At 37.8% G+C, this 16018-nt stretch overlaps 1 protein-coding gene across 2 annotated transcripts in view; it reads left to right on the top strand.

The window, feature by feature from the left end:
- The window catches only part of ryk (receptor like tyrosine kinase), a 66296-nt gene that overhangs the window by 25175 nt on the left and 25103 nt on the right, over positions 1–16018 (top strand). For both annotated transcript variants that reach the window (XM_081381802.1, XM_081381801.1), the window contains exons 2-6: positions 12371–12492; positions 12869–12968; positions 13997–14128; positions 14944–15009; positions 15099–15240. In XM_081381802.1, coding sequence (XP_081237928.1) covers positions 12371–12492; positions 12869–12968; positions 13997–14128; positions 14944–15009; positions 15099–15240 — 562 coding nt within the window. The remainder of the gene's footprint in view (positions 1–12370; positions 12493–12868; positions 12969–13996; positions 14129–14943; positions 15010–15098; positions 15241–16018) is intronic.

Here is a 16018-nt window from a genome sequence, read left to right as displayed (position 1 = left end):
GACGAGCTGAAAAACGAGCAGGGAGCTATTACAAAAGGAGTCCATGAATAGCATCGGAATGACTGGCAGTAGTATTCGCATTTGTATGCTTGTCTATTGAACCACCACACTGAATGGGGGTAGGCCCCTTTTACTTTTTGTTCCATGCACTCAACCTATTATTTAATTGTACACGAGTCTACACTACCTCTCTTCATATTTGTTTGAGACTTTGTTTTTGTTTTAGAGTATGTCATAGGTTGTTTGAAGTGTAAAAAATACCTATACTGGTAATAATGCAGTCGCATTGGTTTGAATGGTGTTTGAATTCTGAAAAGTTAAATATTTATCTTCTTTTTGGGGTCATAATAAATTAAGGAAATTGTTTGTGTACCAATATAACAAGATTTTGTTGACCCTGGTCTTACCCAGCTCTGAAGGAATATTGAGCAGAGAAGATTATCTGCTAAAAATATTCCACCTTTTTCTTACTTTTAGTTATTATTGGCGCTTGCCTTAGTTACCTCAAGAGATTTTCAAACCTCTTAAAGGGATAGTTACACGAAAATGAAAATTCTGTCTTCATTTATTCAACAGATTTAATCTTTATTCACATTAGGGATGTCAATTTACATAAATTCCCATAATCAATCGTTGATTAAATTAACAGTCGATTCATGATTAATCGTTAACCTTAACCTCTCTAATCCAAAGCGGGCGGCACTTATGTTACTTGACAACCACTTGCATAACAAACACGAAATGGGTGTAATTTTAAAGCTTAGAAGCTTGGCTTACACTGAATATAAAAGGGAATATATACTTAAGTGCTCTTTTTTCATAGCGTGAAAAAAAAAACTGCTTTACATGAAAATGTGATCTGTAAAACTGTCGTACATAACATAAACTTGTCATATATCATTGATAAGGTCTCAACTAGCAGAATACAAATAGCATATTGTTTAGTTAGTGACCAAACTATATGAAGTATTATGAAAAAGTGCCACCGACGCACGGGTAAACGGTATGCACATGATGCTTTTGCACCACGTTTCTGTTTGTAACTTTGTAAAATATTAGTAAACCATAGTAGATTGCACATCTTTATTTAGAGCAGGTGGTCTGGAATGAGCCCAAACACAACAAAACTAAAGACATTGCGTATATCACAGAGTGACATGACATGCTGCTTGGCTAAAGCTGTAGGACTTCCGGGATCCGTTCGTGCTGCGAACATGACGCAGTGTTTTCCAACATCATTTGAAAGTTCAACCAATGGAAACTGGATCTCGTGTGCAGTGGGTGGGTATAGTGGGTAGGAACGATGTGTAGAGACCAATCAGAAACTGTTTTACAGGTGAAGCGTGCTTGGATTGGTTTGAACGAGATTGACGGGTCTTGAATTTACCATGCGCCAGAATAGGAGCGCACAGCTGAAACGATGCTGAAATATCATCATTCATCAACCAGGATTTTATTACTTGTTTATTCTATGTACTTTTATTGTGGTATTTACACAAGTAGTTCTTTCAGTTAAATCACTTGTTTTGAGGGTCTTTTGGACGCTTGGTTAATTGTTTTGAAAAGAAATGTCTTGACATTAATACATTTAATACATTGGTTCTCAACCTTTTTTACTCCAAGGCCCCCCTCCTGTCTGAATCAATATGACAAGCCAAAACATTTACAATGTAATTTTTTATTCACAAAACATTTGTATTCTAGTGTTATTACTTTTAAACTGTTATTTTTTTAAGCAGAATAAATTCAAGATAGATCAACACTGCAGACATTCTTTACAACTTAAAGTACTTACTCTGCTCAGTTATACAGTAACTTAACTTAAGTCAACCTGCCATACAAAACAAGACCACAGGAAAATGCCAAAGGACTGCATACTGTAGCTACTATATGGATCCATTCAGAATTTTTAAACGCACCTTCAAAAATGAATAAAAACATTCTGAATGTGTGGAAACTCCACGTTGTGAAGTTGATGGGTCGATGTCATCAGTGAACAGTTCCTTTGTCAGGCAAAGGACAAGCAATCAAGTTGATCCGTTACAAAACTCTGTGTATTCATTTTGACAACTACGCAAATTCAACAGGGATCATGCAGAAATGCGATGTTATAGGCCTAGCGATCAGTGAGCCGAAAGCGACACATTCGCAGTTTGTTTGCGCATGCCTAATGTACATCTCCTATTTTTCACTGTATAATTGTCTTTTTCTTCAATACAATCGTCATCCATCAACAGTTTATTAGCGACACTGGCTTTCTTTATCCAACTGAGAGATATAGTTTGCGTTTCCTATGTTCATGAAGCGGTTGGGAGTTTTGAGCCGCTGTTCAGTCTGTATTTCACACAGCACGATGAGAAACGGCTCGGGCTGCTCCGAAGCAATCACAGAATACATATGAGAAAGGTGGTGCTTTCATTTGTTAGTTTTTTTTAATTTATCATATTAATAATAAAATCAAGTATATTCATATATTTAAATTATTTTTAAGGTATCTCACAGCCCCCCTGGAGGATCACTGAGACCCCCTAATGGACCCCCAGTTGAGAACCACTGATTTAGAATGCGTAACTACACCATGCTCACTTAATTTTTCCTTGTGTGTCTGCTGCACGTTTGAGCCCATGAGCACACGAGCCACACCATGCGGCCCGCATGCACCTCAAAACTATGTGCTCTAATGATGACCTGGCTTAATTGACCATTGATACATTTTAGTAAAATAGATTTTTTTGAAATATAAAGTCTTTTGGTTTGGAACGACATCTTTCACTAACCCTTTTAACTCTAAACTTAACCTTTCCTGCAGTGTGGTATGGACATGGATGATGCATCCAAATTTGTGCGGCTTGTTGAAGAGAGAGTTTGCTACTTTACTAAAGGCTGGTCCACACTAAAAGATTTTTTTAAATCTTATCCGATTTTCAAAATGTGAGAGTCCTCAAACATGACGATAAAAAATACTAGATTTAACAGTTTTTGTTCCTATAGTCAGTGTGTGGAGTGCCACGATGTGACCAAGGGTATGTTTACACGACACAGTTTTCAAATGAAAACTTTGTATGCGTTTTGGCCGTTCATTTACATGACAACGCTGTTTGGGGGGCCTGAAAGTGCAGGATTTTGAGAACAAGTTTTAAAGTGCAAGGTTTTGAAAACTATGATTTTACCGTTTCCATGTAAACAACAAAAACGTGAACTTGTGAAAACGGTGATGTCATGCGCATGCGTATTACATGTTCACGAATGCATATTAAGTGTTTGCGGGGTGTTTCTTGACAAAGTGACACTGCGAACTACTGACCTGGCATGCGTAATACAGCCTTTTAAGTTATTTTCAAAGATCCGTGTGAACGGTGATCGTTTTGACAACTTTGTCGTCTGTTTTTAGTACATCGTTGTCGTGTAAACATACCCCAAGACAGCTCACCACACACTAACAAATTCCATTCACAAACAACCAGAGTCCCGACTGTGAACATGGGAAATCTCTTGCGATCAAACGTGACTTCAGTGTAAACAAACATGGCTGACGACGGCAAGAAGAAATGGCAGTAATAGTGTTTGGTCTGCTTTTTACAGAAAATTCATGGGAAAAAGATAAAGGTTTGGATGAACTTGTGTTATACTTCGACTCAACTCGCTTTCTGATTGGGTATTGTTTTTTTACCCACATGACAATCTACAATGTGTGTGCGTTGGTCCTCAACGCACCGGATTCAATATTGGATATTTACGATTTGAGATTGTCCCTCTAAACGTACCTCACACCACAGGAAAATCTGATAAGATAATCTGTAGGATCATCATAATCGGGACTTTATCTAGGTTTGTCAGAAGGGGAGAATTGTGCCCAAAATAGGCTCAATTATCTTGTAGTGTGTGTGACCAGCTTAAGTGATCAGACTTATGATTCTCACCTGACAAACACTGCAACAATCAAAGAAATCTCAGGCTTTTGAAAGAGTGACCCAAACCATAAGGACCAGACATAGAAGCTCAGGGGTGGACACTTTTAATTTGAGTCAACAAGACATAGCAACACACTAAAAACCATTCAGACACCTGCAACCGCTTAATATCACTGGCATTCTGGTGGATAAGCACCACCACTTTCCTCAGAAAATCATTTGCCGAGAATCTATTTCTAGAATCGGTGTTAATATGTTTCCTCTCCCTTCTTAAGACATTGCTTTGCATGAAAGAACACACTGGTCTATATAATTCAATGTTGATTTGTTAATTCATGTATATGTTTTGTATTTTTGAAGAATAGCGGGTTGGATAAAAATGGATGGACTCAAGTCTTGGTTTCATCTTAAAATAGGCTGTCTGAACGAACTCTCTTAGTAAAACTGCGAAATTACTTAAAAAAAAGTATGAAATTAATTGTATTTTATTTATTATTGTAGTAGAACCTCAGAATATGAACTCCAGCCACTCTTTGAAATTTTTGCAGAGGAGAATGTGTGTGGTAATTGCAGTTGATCCCACACTGGGCTGTGGTCCTCCAGAGGTCAGACCTCTGCTTGGAGACATTTTCTTCCTACGCTTCACCATAGTTTGGGTTATTTTCACCAGCCGTCCAAGTTGTGACACCACTGCCATTTCCGCTGGGCCTGCTGCCGTCTTGTCCCACCCCGTCCAGTTCAGTTTACAACAAACAACGTGTTCACGTCAGCTCTATGAAAGGTAGCCTGGAAGTGCCGCAGTCACATCTGAAAGTGGTTTTCTGTCCATTGCAGCATTGCACCCTGGGTCTGCCTCCCTGCGTGCTAGTTTTTTTCATTTACTTTTAGCCCACACCTGTTTGGTATTACACTGATTACCCTCCTGACCATCTGTGCTGAACTCTTACATTCGAGGGACTCCAATATAGCCGCCATGCCTACTTTCTTAATGATAATGAGACTGCAGATCTCCTTATATTGCATGTTCCACCACTCTCTTTAGGTTTGACCCCTTTGCCCTTTTTGGCTTCCGCACCACTGTGTGAACACTGCATCCCATGAACCTTGAATTAGATGCATACATAGTGTGTGTAATGAGAACTGGCCTGCCGGCTCATGTGTGTGGCGGCATACCTGTTGTTAGTTGCATTGTGTTATAGTTGTAACTTTGGTGTTTAAATTCTCATATTTCTGTCAGTTTATTTAACTTGTTATTAAAAGGATGATAGTTATTTATTGAAAATTACTTTAGTTTTTTTTTTCAGCAGGGTGAGCAAGCGACATAACGCCAATACATACTGCCACTCAAAAGTTTAGGGTCAGTAAGATTTTTGAAAAATCTCTTATGGTCACCAAGGCTGTATTTATTTGATCAAAAGTACAGTAAAAAAACAAAACAAAAAAACAGAGAATATTCATTCCTGTTATGGCAAAGCTTAATTTTCAGCAGTCATTACTCCAGTCTTCAGTGTCACATGATCCTTCAGAAATGTGGTGCGAAAATAACATTTCTTATAAATATTAAAGGGTTAGGCCTACTCTTTTTTTTTTTTTTTTTTCTTTTTTTTTTCTTTTTTTTTTAAAGGAAAAGTACATACTTTTGTGTGTGTAGCAGAAGAGTAGGCAAGCTTTGGGACAAACTACTTCATCATAATTGCGTCTTTAACTGACAGCTGTTTAGTTATGTGCATCCTGTCACCTTTTAAACTGCCCTGTCAATCATCGCCACAGTTAAAATCCTCCACGTTCAATTTAATTTAATTTCGTACTGTATCAGAGAGAAATAATGATGCATTTAAAAGTTAATGGCCAAACGTACCATTACAAAAGTTTACAATGCTGTTGCAGATGAAATATAATGTGGATAACATTCTTTGAAATCTTTGGAATAATCATTTCAACTTACTACGATTTGGGACACACTAATTCTAATTTCGAATACTGCTTAGGACGGATAGAATGCAAATTGGGAGGCAGCATAAGATACTTTTTTTTAATAGAATAGAAAGTTCAAAAGAACATTTACTAGAAATTGAGAAATTTATTTACTGTAACTTTTCAATACAGTGCATCCTTGCTAAGTACAAGTATACATTTCAAAAAAAAAATAAAAACTCATGAATGTAATAACACATGTTATTTAACATGTTACTTAAGTGTGACATGCTTAAAGGGGAACTCCAGTCAATTTTAACATTGAGCTATTTTTTTTTGTAAATTTGGAGTGCTGTCAGTACAGAGAACGACGACAAAAATCGGTGTTGCCTACACCGTGTTATCCTCTTTTTAAAATTTGCACCCTGTTGACTTCAATGGGGCAAGTTTTAAACCTGCTTTTAGCCTCTTAACATCCTTGATGTGTCATTACAAGTGCACAGGTCATGTGAGTGATTCCTTCAGATTGAACACGGTGAATCTGACTGCAGTAGCCTAGATGTGAAAGATATGAATAAAAATGATGTTTATTCAGCCAGCGCACATACCTGTATTTACATCCTGTTTTCGGTCGAAGTCCACAGTAGTCGATTGTCGAGTTCCGCGCATATGTTTAGTACCTATGATCACGCGTGTTCTTAAAGGGCACCTATTATGCAAAATTCACTTTTACATGGTGTTTGAACATAAATGTGTGTTGGCAGTGTGTGAGCAAAACCACCCTAGAATGATAAAAATCCACCCAGTAGTTTTTTTACTATCTCAATAAATCATAAGCACTGTCTCAGAACAAGCTGTTCTAGATTTCCCTCACTGTGACGTAGAAATGAGCTAAGCCCCACCGACGTGATTTGATTGACATCTGGTTTTGGCATAGACCCCGCCCTCGGTGATCTGTTCTACACACCATCGCCATTGTTTCAATGACAGCCGGTGTGTAATGTCTCATAAGAAGTGTAGGTGTTCTGTTGTGGGATGTAAGAATGGACATACTAGTCTTCACTGACATCAGAGCCACTGAAAACGCAGCGGATGGATTTTAATTATGAAGAAAAGGCACCACTTAAACTTCCTAAATACGAGATTCATTTTCGGACTGACTGTTTAGTGAACGAGGGTCAAAGTTAATCCTCAAGTGTGGATCGTTGCCTACAGTTCGCGTTCAAACGTCACCTTCAGAAGTAAGTGTATTTTATGATTTATGAGCAAATAGTCATTTCAATCGATGTCAGCCAGTTCAACAACAAATGCGTCTAAAGCTATTTATTGTCGTCGTCATAGGATGTCTCAACAAACAACGTCAGACTGTTTTATGTCACGTAGGCTCCATAGACAGTATATATAAACGTCTATCTCCCTCCTCTTAAGAAAAAAATAAATAAATCGTTTGTACTTAGCAAACGTTATCACAGTATTTGTGTGTGTGTGTGTGTGTGTGTGTGTGTGTGTGTGTGTGTGTAGTTTCAAAAAATTGCGCGAACGTTATCACAGTTCGTGTGTGTGTGTGTGTGTGTGTGTGTGTGTGTTGCACATCCATAATTGCAAAGGAGACGCGATTAAAACTTTGTAAGTACATACAGTAAATGTATCAAATAACCATTCCGAGACGTTTAGTCCATTCTCATTCGTGTTTATTCTGTGCTGGACTCTTCATCATCTAGGTCCAGCAGCAGGGCGGGGATATGCAGCTCTTTTACATTTAAAGCGGTACACCCCCAAAACAGGTCTTTTTAAAACAGGCCAAAAAATGACATTTTCAAATGGTTATAATAAATTAACTGTGGGGTATTTTGTGCTGAAACTTCACAAATGCATTCTGGGGACACCCAAGACCAATATTACATCTTGTAAAAAGGGGCATAATAGGTGCCCTTTAATGTTAATCAAACAACAACAGACAAAGAGAAAAACGCTTGCTGCTCTTGACTGAATAACTTTTGTAGCTTTAATAATAATCAGTGTATATTTAATTCATACAGTAAAGAATGAGCAATGATTTATTTTTACATTTGATTATTTAATTTCTGTTGTTAAATAAACCTAATATAGGCCTGCCTGAAACCCTAAACCCCCTGGTTTAAATTGCACTTTTTATGTAATGCTACAGTAAAACACTGCTGTTCACTTTCAGAAGTTGTAGGGATGCGACATGTGAAACATGTATGCTGGTTATATCATTTTCAGTTTTTAAATATAATTATTTAATAATAGTTAATAATATATATCGCATATCACATTTTTCTTTAATGTTGCCCTAATCAATACATAACAGAGCCCCTCTCTCCTCCCTTCCCTTCCACTCTCTCTCTGAGCTTGGCTGCTGTTTATGTCCTGTGCACTGAGGGTTTGAGGATGAATCGGACCCCGACTACAGGAGACTCTTTGTTCTACCTGTGCTTACCTCTTCTCCTGGCTTTAACATTTTTGTTGTACCTTTCTGAAGACAGAAATGTGATCTCCAGAGGCCAAGAAATCCTAAACCGCATGTCTATACTTTTGACCGTGGGGAACGACATGGATGTAAATCACTGCCTTTCATTCATTGTATTGTCTGTAACTTCAGTTTTATTCTTTGTGTTGAGAGTTCAAAACAAAAAAAAGTCTTGTCTTGAGCCCCAGACCACATTAAAAAAAACCTGATGAAGTACTTACATCATAAATCGTACATTTTTAGTTTTTTGCACCCCACTTCATGTCTTTTTTGAGATCATCTTTTTTTTCTAAATTGGCAAGCTTGAATATGACTAGCATACAGAGCTAAAGCTTTTTCAAACTCTTTTTTAGCAAAATTGACTAACATAATGCTGTATCGAAGTCTCACCCCGTGGGCATGTTTTCTCCTTGGTCTTTGCTTTTTCAGAGAGGAAGCAATTCAACCATGAAAGGGGTTTTGAAGCTACATAAAAAGACATTACAGAGCACTGCCGTGAGGGGGATGCAAAGATTGCGTTTTGCAGCAAGCGGAAACCACTGGTTTTTTTTTTTCAAGCCGTATGGTTAACCGCAGCTCTTTTGAAACAAACTTGTTACTTGAGCATAAAGAAAAGAGGTTAAAAATGGTCCCCACAGAGTCACAAATAAACCAGCTTGAAAACAAAGTCTGCACATATGCTATAATAAACTCATTCTCCTAATCATCCTGTAGTGATGCAGCTCTTCAAGGGTTGGAACACTTTATACCACACAGGAAACTGTTTTCAAACAACCTCCTGCTTTCTTTTTGGAAGCTATGGTCAGACGGTTGAGCACACTTGACCCATGAACTCCAACACCCTCTTCATCCATTGTTTTGTGGGCTATGACTGAGCTAAGGCTTGTTTCTTCTTCAAATTCTTTTCTCAATATATCATAATGCCTGAGATCGAGAGAAGGAATTTAAATTGAGAAATTTCCCCTCTATCCATTCTTTCATTACAATAACTGTTAACTCTTAACTGTTCCTGCTGCATAGTCTCAGCCTCATGGTACAGACAGACCACAGTCTGTTCACTGACCACTTGATGCACATTGCATATGAAAATGTAGGCAACTTTAGGCAACTACTTCTTGAAAGTAAGGGCACACAGCATTATTTACAAATAGTTTATATATATATATATATATATATATATATTTTTATTTTTTTTTTTTTTGTATTTTTTGTATTTCATATGCATTATGCATTCTATTTGCTAGATTTTATTATTTATTGTTATTTGATTTTGTATTTTGAATTGCTTTTGCATAATCTATTTCAGATTAGATGGCAATTTGTGGTTGATTGCTTTACATCAGTCAGATGGCCTCTTCCTGTCTAAGTTGGCGATTCAAGCACCAGACCATATGCCGTTAGTGGACAAAAGTAGGACCAGACAGGTCACATGGTGCAAGACATGGGAACGTTAATTAGTCTCAAGTCTGTGGGTATGTGTCTAGTATAACTCACGCCTCAGTAGTCTCTCACAGCTGGCTGATTTTCTTTTCCTCTGTGCGCAGAGGATTTTGTCAGAGTCTGTCTGAACTTTGAGGACTCCTGCATCTTGAGTGTGTCTGTTTTGGGGGCCACACACTGTTTTTTCCTCCATAGGTGGGCAACCTCATATCACTGTTGGCCTGCTGTCTGGTAACTCGTGCTATTCTGTAATGCTGCCAGCTGGTGCTGAATGTGTAGAGTGCTGGCTGCTGAAAATTCAGCTTTGACATCACTGTAATTTTTTTTTTGGTAGAAATATTTAACTAGAAACTATTGAGTGCTCACGAGAAACTATTGCTCGCGCACAAGAAACTTTTCTCACTTGTGCACGGGATTTATGTATACTGTCTACAACCTATTTCCTTTGTGCGTCACTGCAATGTTACTATGAAGTAAACGAGAGTGTGGATTCACATGAATTAATAAAAGATCTATTTGCTCAAAATTTGGCTTTCGTTAGGGCAGTGTGTACTCTAATATCACAGCCTTATATCCTGATCGGTGACGGCCGAGAAACCACGACATGAAATGGGCTGATGGCGCAATACGGCTGTGTGCATTGTCCTATTTGCCAAGTTCAAGGGTCCATAAAGAGACTGATATAGTGAAAAGTGCTCTCAATTTGGCTTTTATTAGGGAAGTACATCATATTTCAAGGCCTTATGTCCGCTTTAACCAATTTAACTCTGTGGCGGCCCGAGAAACCGCGCCAAAATGGGTTGATGGCGCAATGGGTAGCTCAGTGTGCATTGTGCTATATGCAAAATTGAACGGTTCATAAAAAAGAGTTGGTACAGTAAAAAGTTACCAAAGTTTGGATTTCGTTAGGGCAGTATATTTATACTGTGCCATATAAAACTTTAATGGCCAATTAAAAATATTGGTAGTGTAAAATATACTAAAATTTCGTATTTCACAAGATCAAAACACCCTTTATTAAACCACTTTGCCTGATTTAACGCATCCTTACAGGTGCTGGAAAATGTTGATTTTCTTCGTTCAGTTCTAACAGCGCTTATTGTGAGCAGAGCCATAGGCATAAAGGTCTTTAAAGGGGAGGCTCACAATTAAAAAAAATGCTTGATTTAACCTTTTTACTATAGACAAAATGATCTAATGAAATCCAAAATGTGAGCAGTTTTTATAAGCCCAATGCACATGTGCCATCTGCCCATTTCACAACACGGGTTCATGGCCGCCACAGAGGATGCGTTAAAGCAAACATAAGGCCGCGATATTAGCATGCAAAAAAGTTTCACGTGCACACACGGAAGTCAGTATATTTTGTATTTTTGATCAAATAATTGCACGAGTCTTCTTTCAAAAACAACAAAAAATCTTTCAGGCCACAAACTTTTGAACAATAGTGTATATTGATTTTATGTTGTCTTGGTGTACAGCTAACACATCAAAAATTTTAGCTAAATAGATATGTTCTAGAAAGGGTTTGTGTACTCCCATCCCCCTTATGTTTGAGCAGACCCCATGACAGACAGATAGGCTCCAGTCAGCCGCAGCGGGGCCTTTCAGTCATGATAAGGTTTGCTCCAAGGCATGGCAGGCCGCAGGAGATTCCAGCTGTCAATCAACTTCACACATCCCTGTGTCTCATTCGTGTGCTGGGAATCAACCTCCACTTTAGACCTCGGTTTCATGTTCATCATCATTGCCTCTCTCCGGTCCAGTTGTTAATTGAGGGCTGGATGCAGTATAACTGGGATCGCAGGTGTGCCGGGCTGTCTGGTTGAAATTCTTTTCAGGTCGAGTCTCTCCCAGGAATGTAGCCGGGAAGGAAACCGTGTTTAGATTACAGCGTCGTTAGAAAATGGAGGCCTGACAGGGGAGAGTAGAGATGTTTTGCTTTGGCGATAGAGAGGGGTGAAGTCCTTAAACATAAACATACTGTTTTCCCTTCACTGTATGGTGGAGGGGGTGGCTGAGGATATTGTTCTTGGTATAAACTTGGAAGAAAACCGTTCTATGTAGTTCTAAATGGACAGGCTAGAGAGAAGAGAAATTAACTGTGGTTAAAACTTGGGCGGCAGCCTTGGTAGTTTCATAGATCCCATCAGCTTAATGGGAAGCATTCCAGATTCTCAGCATGAATGCTTGAGCCTGTTATAACTCATATCCTCCTGATTGGAAATTGTAATCATATTTCAGTGGCTGTCATACCTGCCCTCTATGATATAATAGATCCAGATCTTGCTTTTTACTGTAAGGAAGTGGAACTATGTCAGACAGTGGTTGGTCACCGCACTAAAAAAATCTATTTTCTATATTGTTGCCATGGATTCCTCCTGCACCATATACTTGCAGGCGCTGTGGAATACATTAAGCCTAAATGAGCACATATTATGTTTTGATGGTGAAATGCAGAGTTCATATGAGAGCAGGGTCTGGCAGTATGAAACTATATTTTAATCCTCTCTTGAGGCAGGGTGGTTGTGTGAATGTGAAATGATTTTAACTGTTTAATTTCTGCCAGTCCCGATCAGTTTTATCATCTCTCGCTCTGTCTTTCTCTCTGCAGGTCTTGATGCTGAGTTGTACTATGTGAGGGATGATGTGGTAAATCATTATGCCCTTTCCTTCATCCTGCCTGTGCCCAGTGACACCAACAGCCTACATTTCACATGGCACTCCAGCAGCAAGGTTGGCACTGTTAATATATCATATGCACACTACCATTTAAAAGTTTGGGCCTGGTAATTTGTAAGGATGCATTAAATTAATCAAAAGTGACAGTAAAGACTTTTATATTGTATCAAAAGATTTCTATTTCAAATAAATGCTGTTCTTCTGAACTTTCTATTTATCAAACAATTCTGAAAAAAAGAAGCACAACTGTTTTCATCTGTGATAATGATTAAAAATGTTTATTGAGCAACAAATCAGCTTAGTGTGACACTGAAGACTGAAGTAATGGCTGCTGACAATTCAGATAAAAATCTGTCATTTTTATCTTTATTACATGCTTTGTGAATGATTTATACTAATATCTTAATTATTTTCCCTGTCTCCTGCACAGGTGGATTACAGGTTGGGGTTTCAAGTGGAAAACACTTCAGCCATGGATCAACCTCAGAGCAACATCTCTGCCCAGGGGGAGGTCCCACGCACTCGTTCAGGTAAGCCAAACATATCCTGTTGTATATTGAAGGGAAAATATGCTGTTGATATCGAAGAACATTTTCTTTTTCACAACTAAAGAGTGGCTCTACTTCTAGATATGTTTAAAGATCCTCACATAAAAATGACCTGTTAACTATTGGTAGTCCTTGACTGACGTTTACTGATGAAAAGGTCATATGTCAAAACTTAAAAACCCACAGTTTTGTTTTATTAGGTTTTAAATACTATTAATTACAGTAAGGCCTTCATTTTAATTTGAATAAACGGGTGTTAATGCATCTGTTCAGACCGAAGTAAACATTCACGGCATCGCCAATGCAACTGAAGTTTTTGTTCTAATCTCTTTTCCATCACACTGCAAATAAAGCTGGCCAGCCTATAAGATTCACACTTTTGGTAACATGTCTATAGATGCTGCAGTTACATATAAGACTATGACTATGTGGCAGTTGAAAACAGACTATTCTACACCAACAATCAAGTTATTTTTCATTTTCATGCAGCCTGTTCACGCACCCCCTTTAAACCTTTACAAAACCTGCAGCCCAACCAAAGCCCACTCCACCTCTGACTACCAAATGATGAAACTAAAAATTATAAAAAGTAATAAAAAAAAATATTGGGTTGAAAAACCTGTTATGAAAGACAACAAGAGTTTAATTTGGTAATGCCATTGAAACACTGAAAAAATATAACAGTAAGAGAGAATGATAGATCAGAACATAACTTTTAATTTTAATAAACATTTTTTTTTTATTATTTCAGTGATGCTTTGTATGAACAATATATAATCAGTGGCTGCAGTGAACTGTTTTGACGGCATCTCACAAGCTCAGCTTCTTATACATCTTCTCGCCGGAATTGGGCATACAGTATTGTGCCAACACAAAGGAAGAGCAGCCCTTACTCTTTCAAAAAGTTCAAAATGAGGCCCTGCATTCATTGTTTACAGCTTGCATATTTAATATAATCAAATTTGGGCCTCCAGTAAGTACTTTCTGTGTGTCTCTCTCTCTCTGTGTAGTGTTCAGGGTGGACCTCTTCTGCTCTGGAAAGGCTGATGGAGAGGCTGTGCTAACGGTGCAGCTCAACCTGACTACACCAGCCAACAACTTCACAGTGCTCAACTTCAAACGCAGGAAAATGTGTTACCGAAGTAAGATCTTTTCATACACGTTTTCTTTATTATTTCCTCAAAAGAAAGGAAGAAACTTCTAAAGATGTGTTTGTGTATTTTTTTTTTCCCACTCTATTTTCTGCTACAAGTATTCTGTGAGTTTTGTGTATTTGGCAGATCGTTGTCTCTGGCAATGTGAAACTTGACACACAAAGTTGATAATAACACAAGCTCACTGTCATATGCTTTCCAAGTAGAAATAGCCAGTGAATTTATTCCCTGCTTATTTGAAGCACATGAGCCAAATTAGCTGTGGAAAAGAAAGAGTTTGTGTATGCCCCAATTTCCTCTCCCTTGTGGAATAACTGGGTCAGCTTGTATGTAACGCTCGGGAAGATATTGTTTGTCTTACACTTTGTGTGAAAGGAGATAGATTTTATTGCCCTGGCAACAATTTACAAACCAAACATAAATTAATCCAAATTCAACCAGTTCATGTGTTTGGATTCATCTCACGAGACCCATCAACATGATGTCCAGGTCATATTTCCACCCAAAATCGAAAGGAAAAAAATAATATTTAGCTTAAAGGAAAATATTTTTCTCAATTTAAATTTAAAATTTAGAAAAAGGCCATTACAGACCACTACTTTGATATCAGAATAAACATTAATTATTGTATCATAGTATCTTTTTGCCTGAAAAAAAAAAAAAAAAATTGTAAAAAAAAAGAAAGAAAATAATATTCATGTAATTAGATTTGTCACAAACAAATTTGTGCATATATAAAACGGTGAACTGGTATTAACATGGCTCTTTGCTGATCCTTCCCCTTCATTGCTTTTACTTTACAGGAATTGAGCAGCCAGAGCCCCCTAAAACTCTGCCATTCCCAAACACAACCATACAGAGAATAGATTGTGAGTATTTGTGATTCATTATTTGTCATTTTAACTGAAGACCATCTTCACTGTGCTCTTGTAACCTCTCTGCTTTTTTTTGTGCTTAGCAAGCAGTCCAAATGCTCCCACCACATCCACACGAGTTTTTTACATCAGCGTGTGTGTGTGCTGCATCGTCATCTTCCTAGTAGCCATCATCCTCGCTGTGTTACACCTCCACAGCATGAAGAGAGTGGAAATGGATGACAGGTGTGTGTGCATGCATGCATTTTTGTGTTTGATTATTTGGTTAGTTCAGACCACCAAAACTATAGCCGTTTCTCAATACCAAGTACGCAAAGTTCGGACTTGAGTCCTTGGCAGTTCGGACTTGACAAGTTCGACTCGGGAGAACGAACTCCCGAGGACGGGAGGACGCGAGTCTGATAATTCTGCAAATGGAACAGCGGCGTACTTGATAGCGTCACTCAGCTCGCTCTGGCTACTCCGGTTATCTCTTTATGTATATATAGGCTACAAATAAAACAAAATATGTTATAAACCACCACTCTGCCTCTTTTCATTTTCATTAAAAAAAAATCTTAAACATAATGGCCAGTGGCCACACAAATGTGGTTCAGGCAACGCAATTGATTATCTTCACTGCATATTTATAACAACACGAAATATAAAGCACAACCCTGACTCTTGATGAATGATGAATAAAAAAAACATTATAATATTGATGATCATTAAAACTAACATTTAGCTAAAAGAGACAGGGTTGTGTCATTTTATTTTATTATATGTACATACAGTGAAGAGAATGTAGGCAACATGTAGGCTATAATAAAATATTTTATAGGCTATGTTTTAAATATATAAAATAAAATGACATAACCTTTTTTTGTTAAATGTCAGTTTTAATGATCAATAATAGCCATTATAAAAGTATAAGTAGCCTAAAAGGTATAAGAAGCTATACAATAATAAAGCAAACGATTCAGTCAAACAAAAGTCAGCTCTCTAGGCTACAACGTTAAAGTTA

The sequence above is a fragment of the Scardinius erythrophthalmus genome (genome assembly GCF_964197995.2).
Source record: "Scardinius erythrophthalmus genome assembly, chromosome: 12".
Taxonomy (NCBI): Eukaryota; Metazoa; Chordata; class Actinopteri; order Cypriniformes; family Leuciscidae; genus Scardinius; species Scardinius erythrophthalmus.
This window is presented reverse-complemented; position numbering and strand designations above follow the sequence as displayed.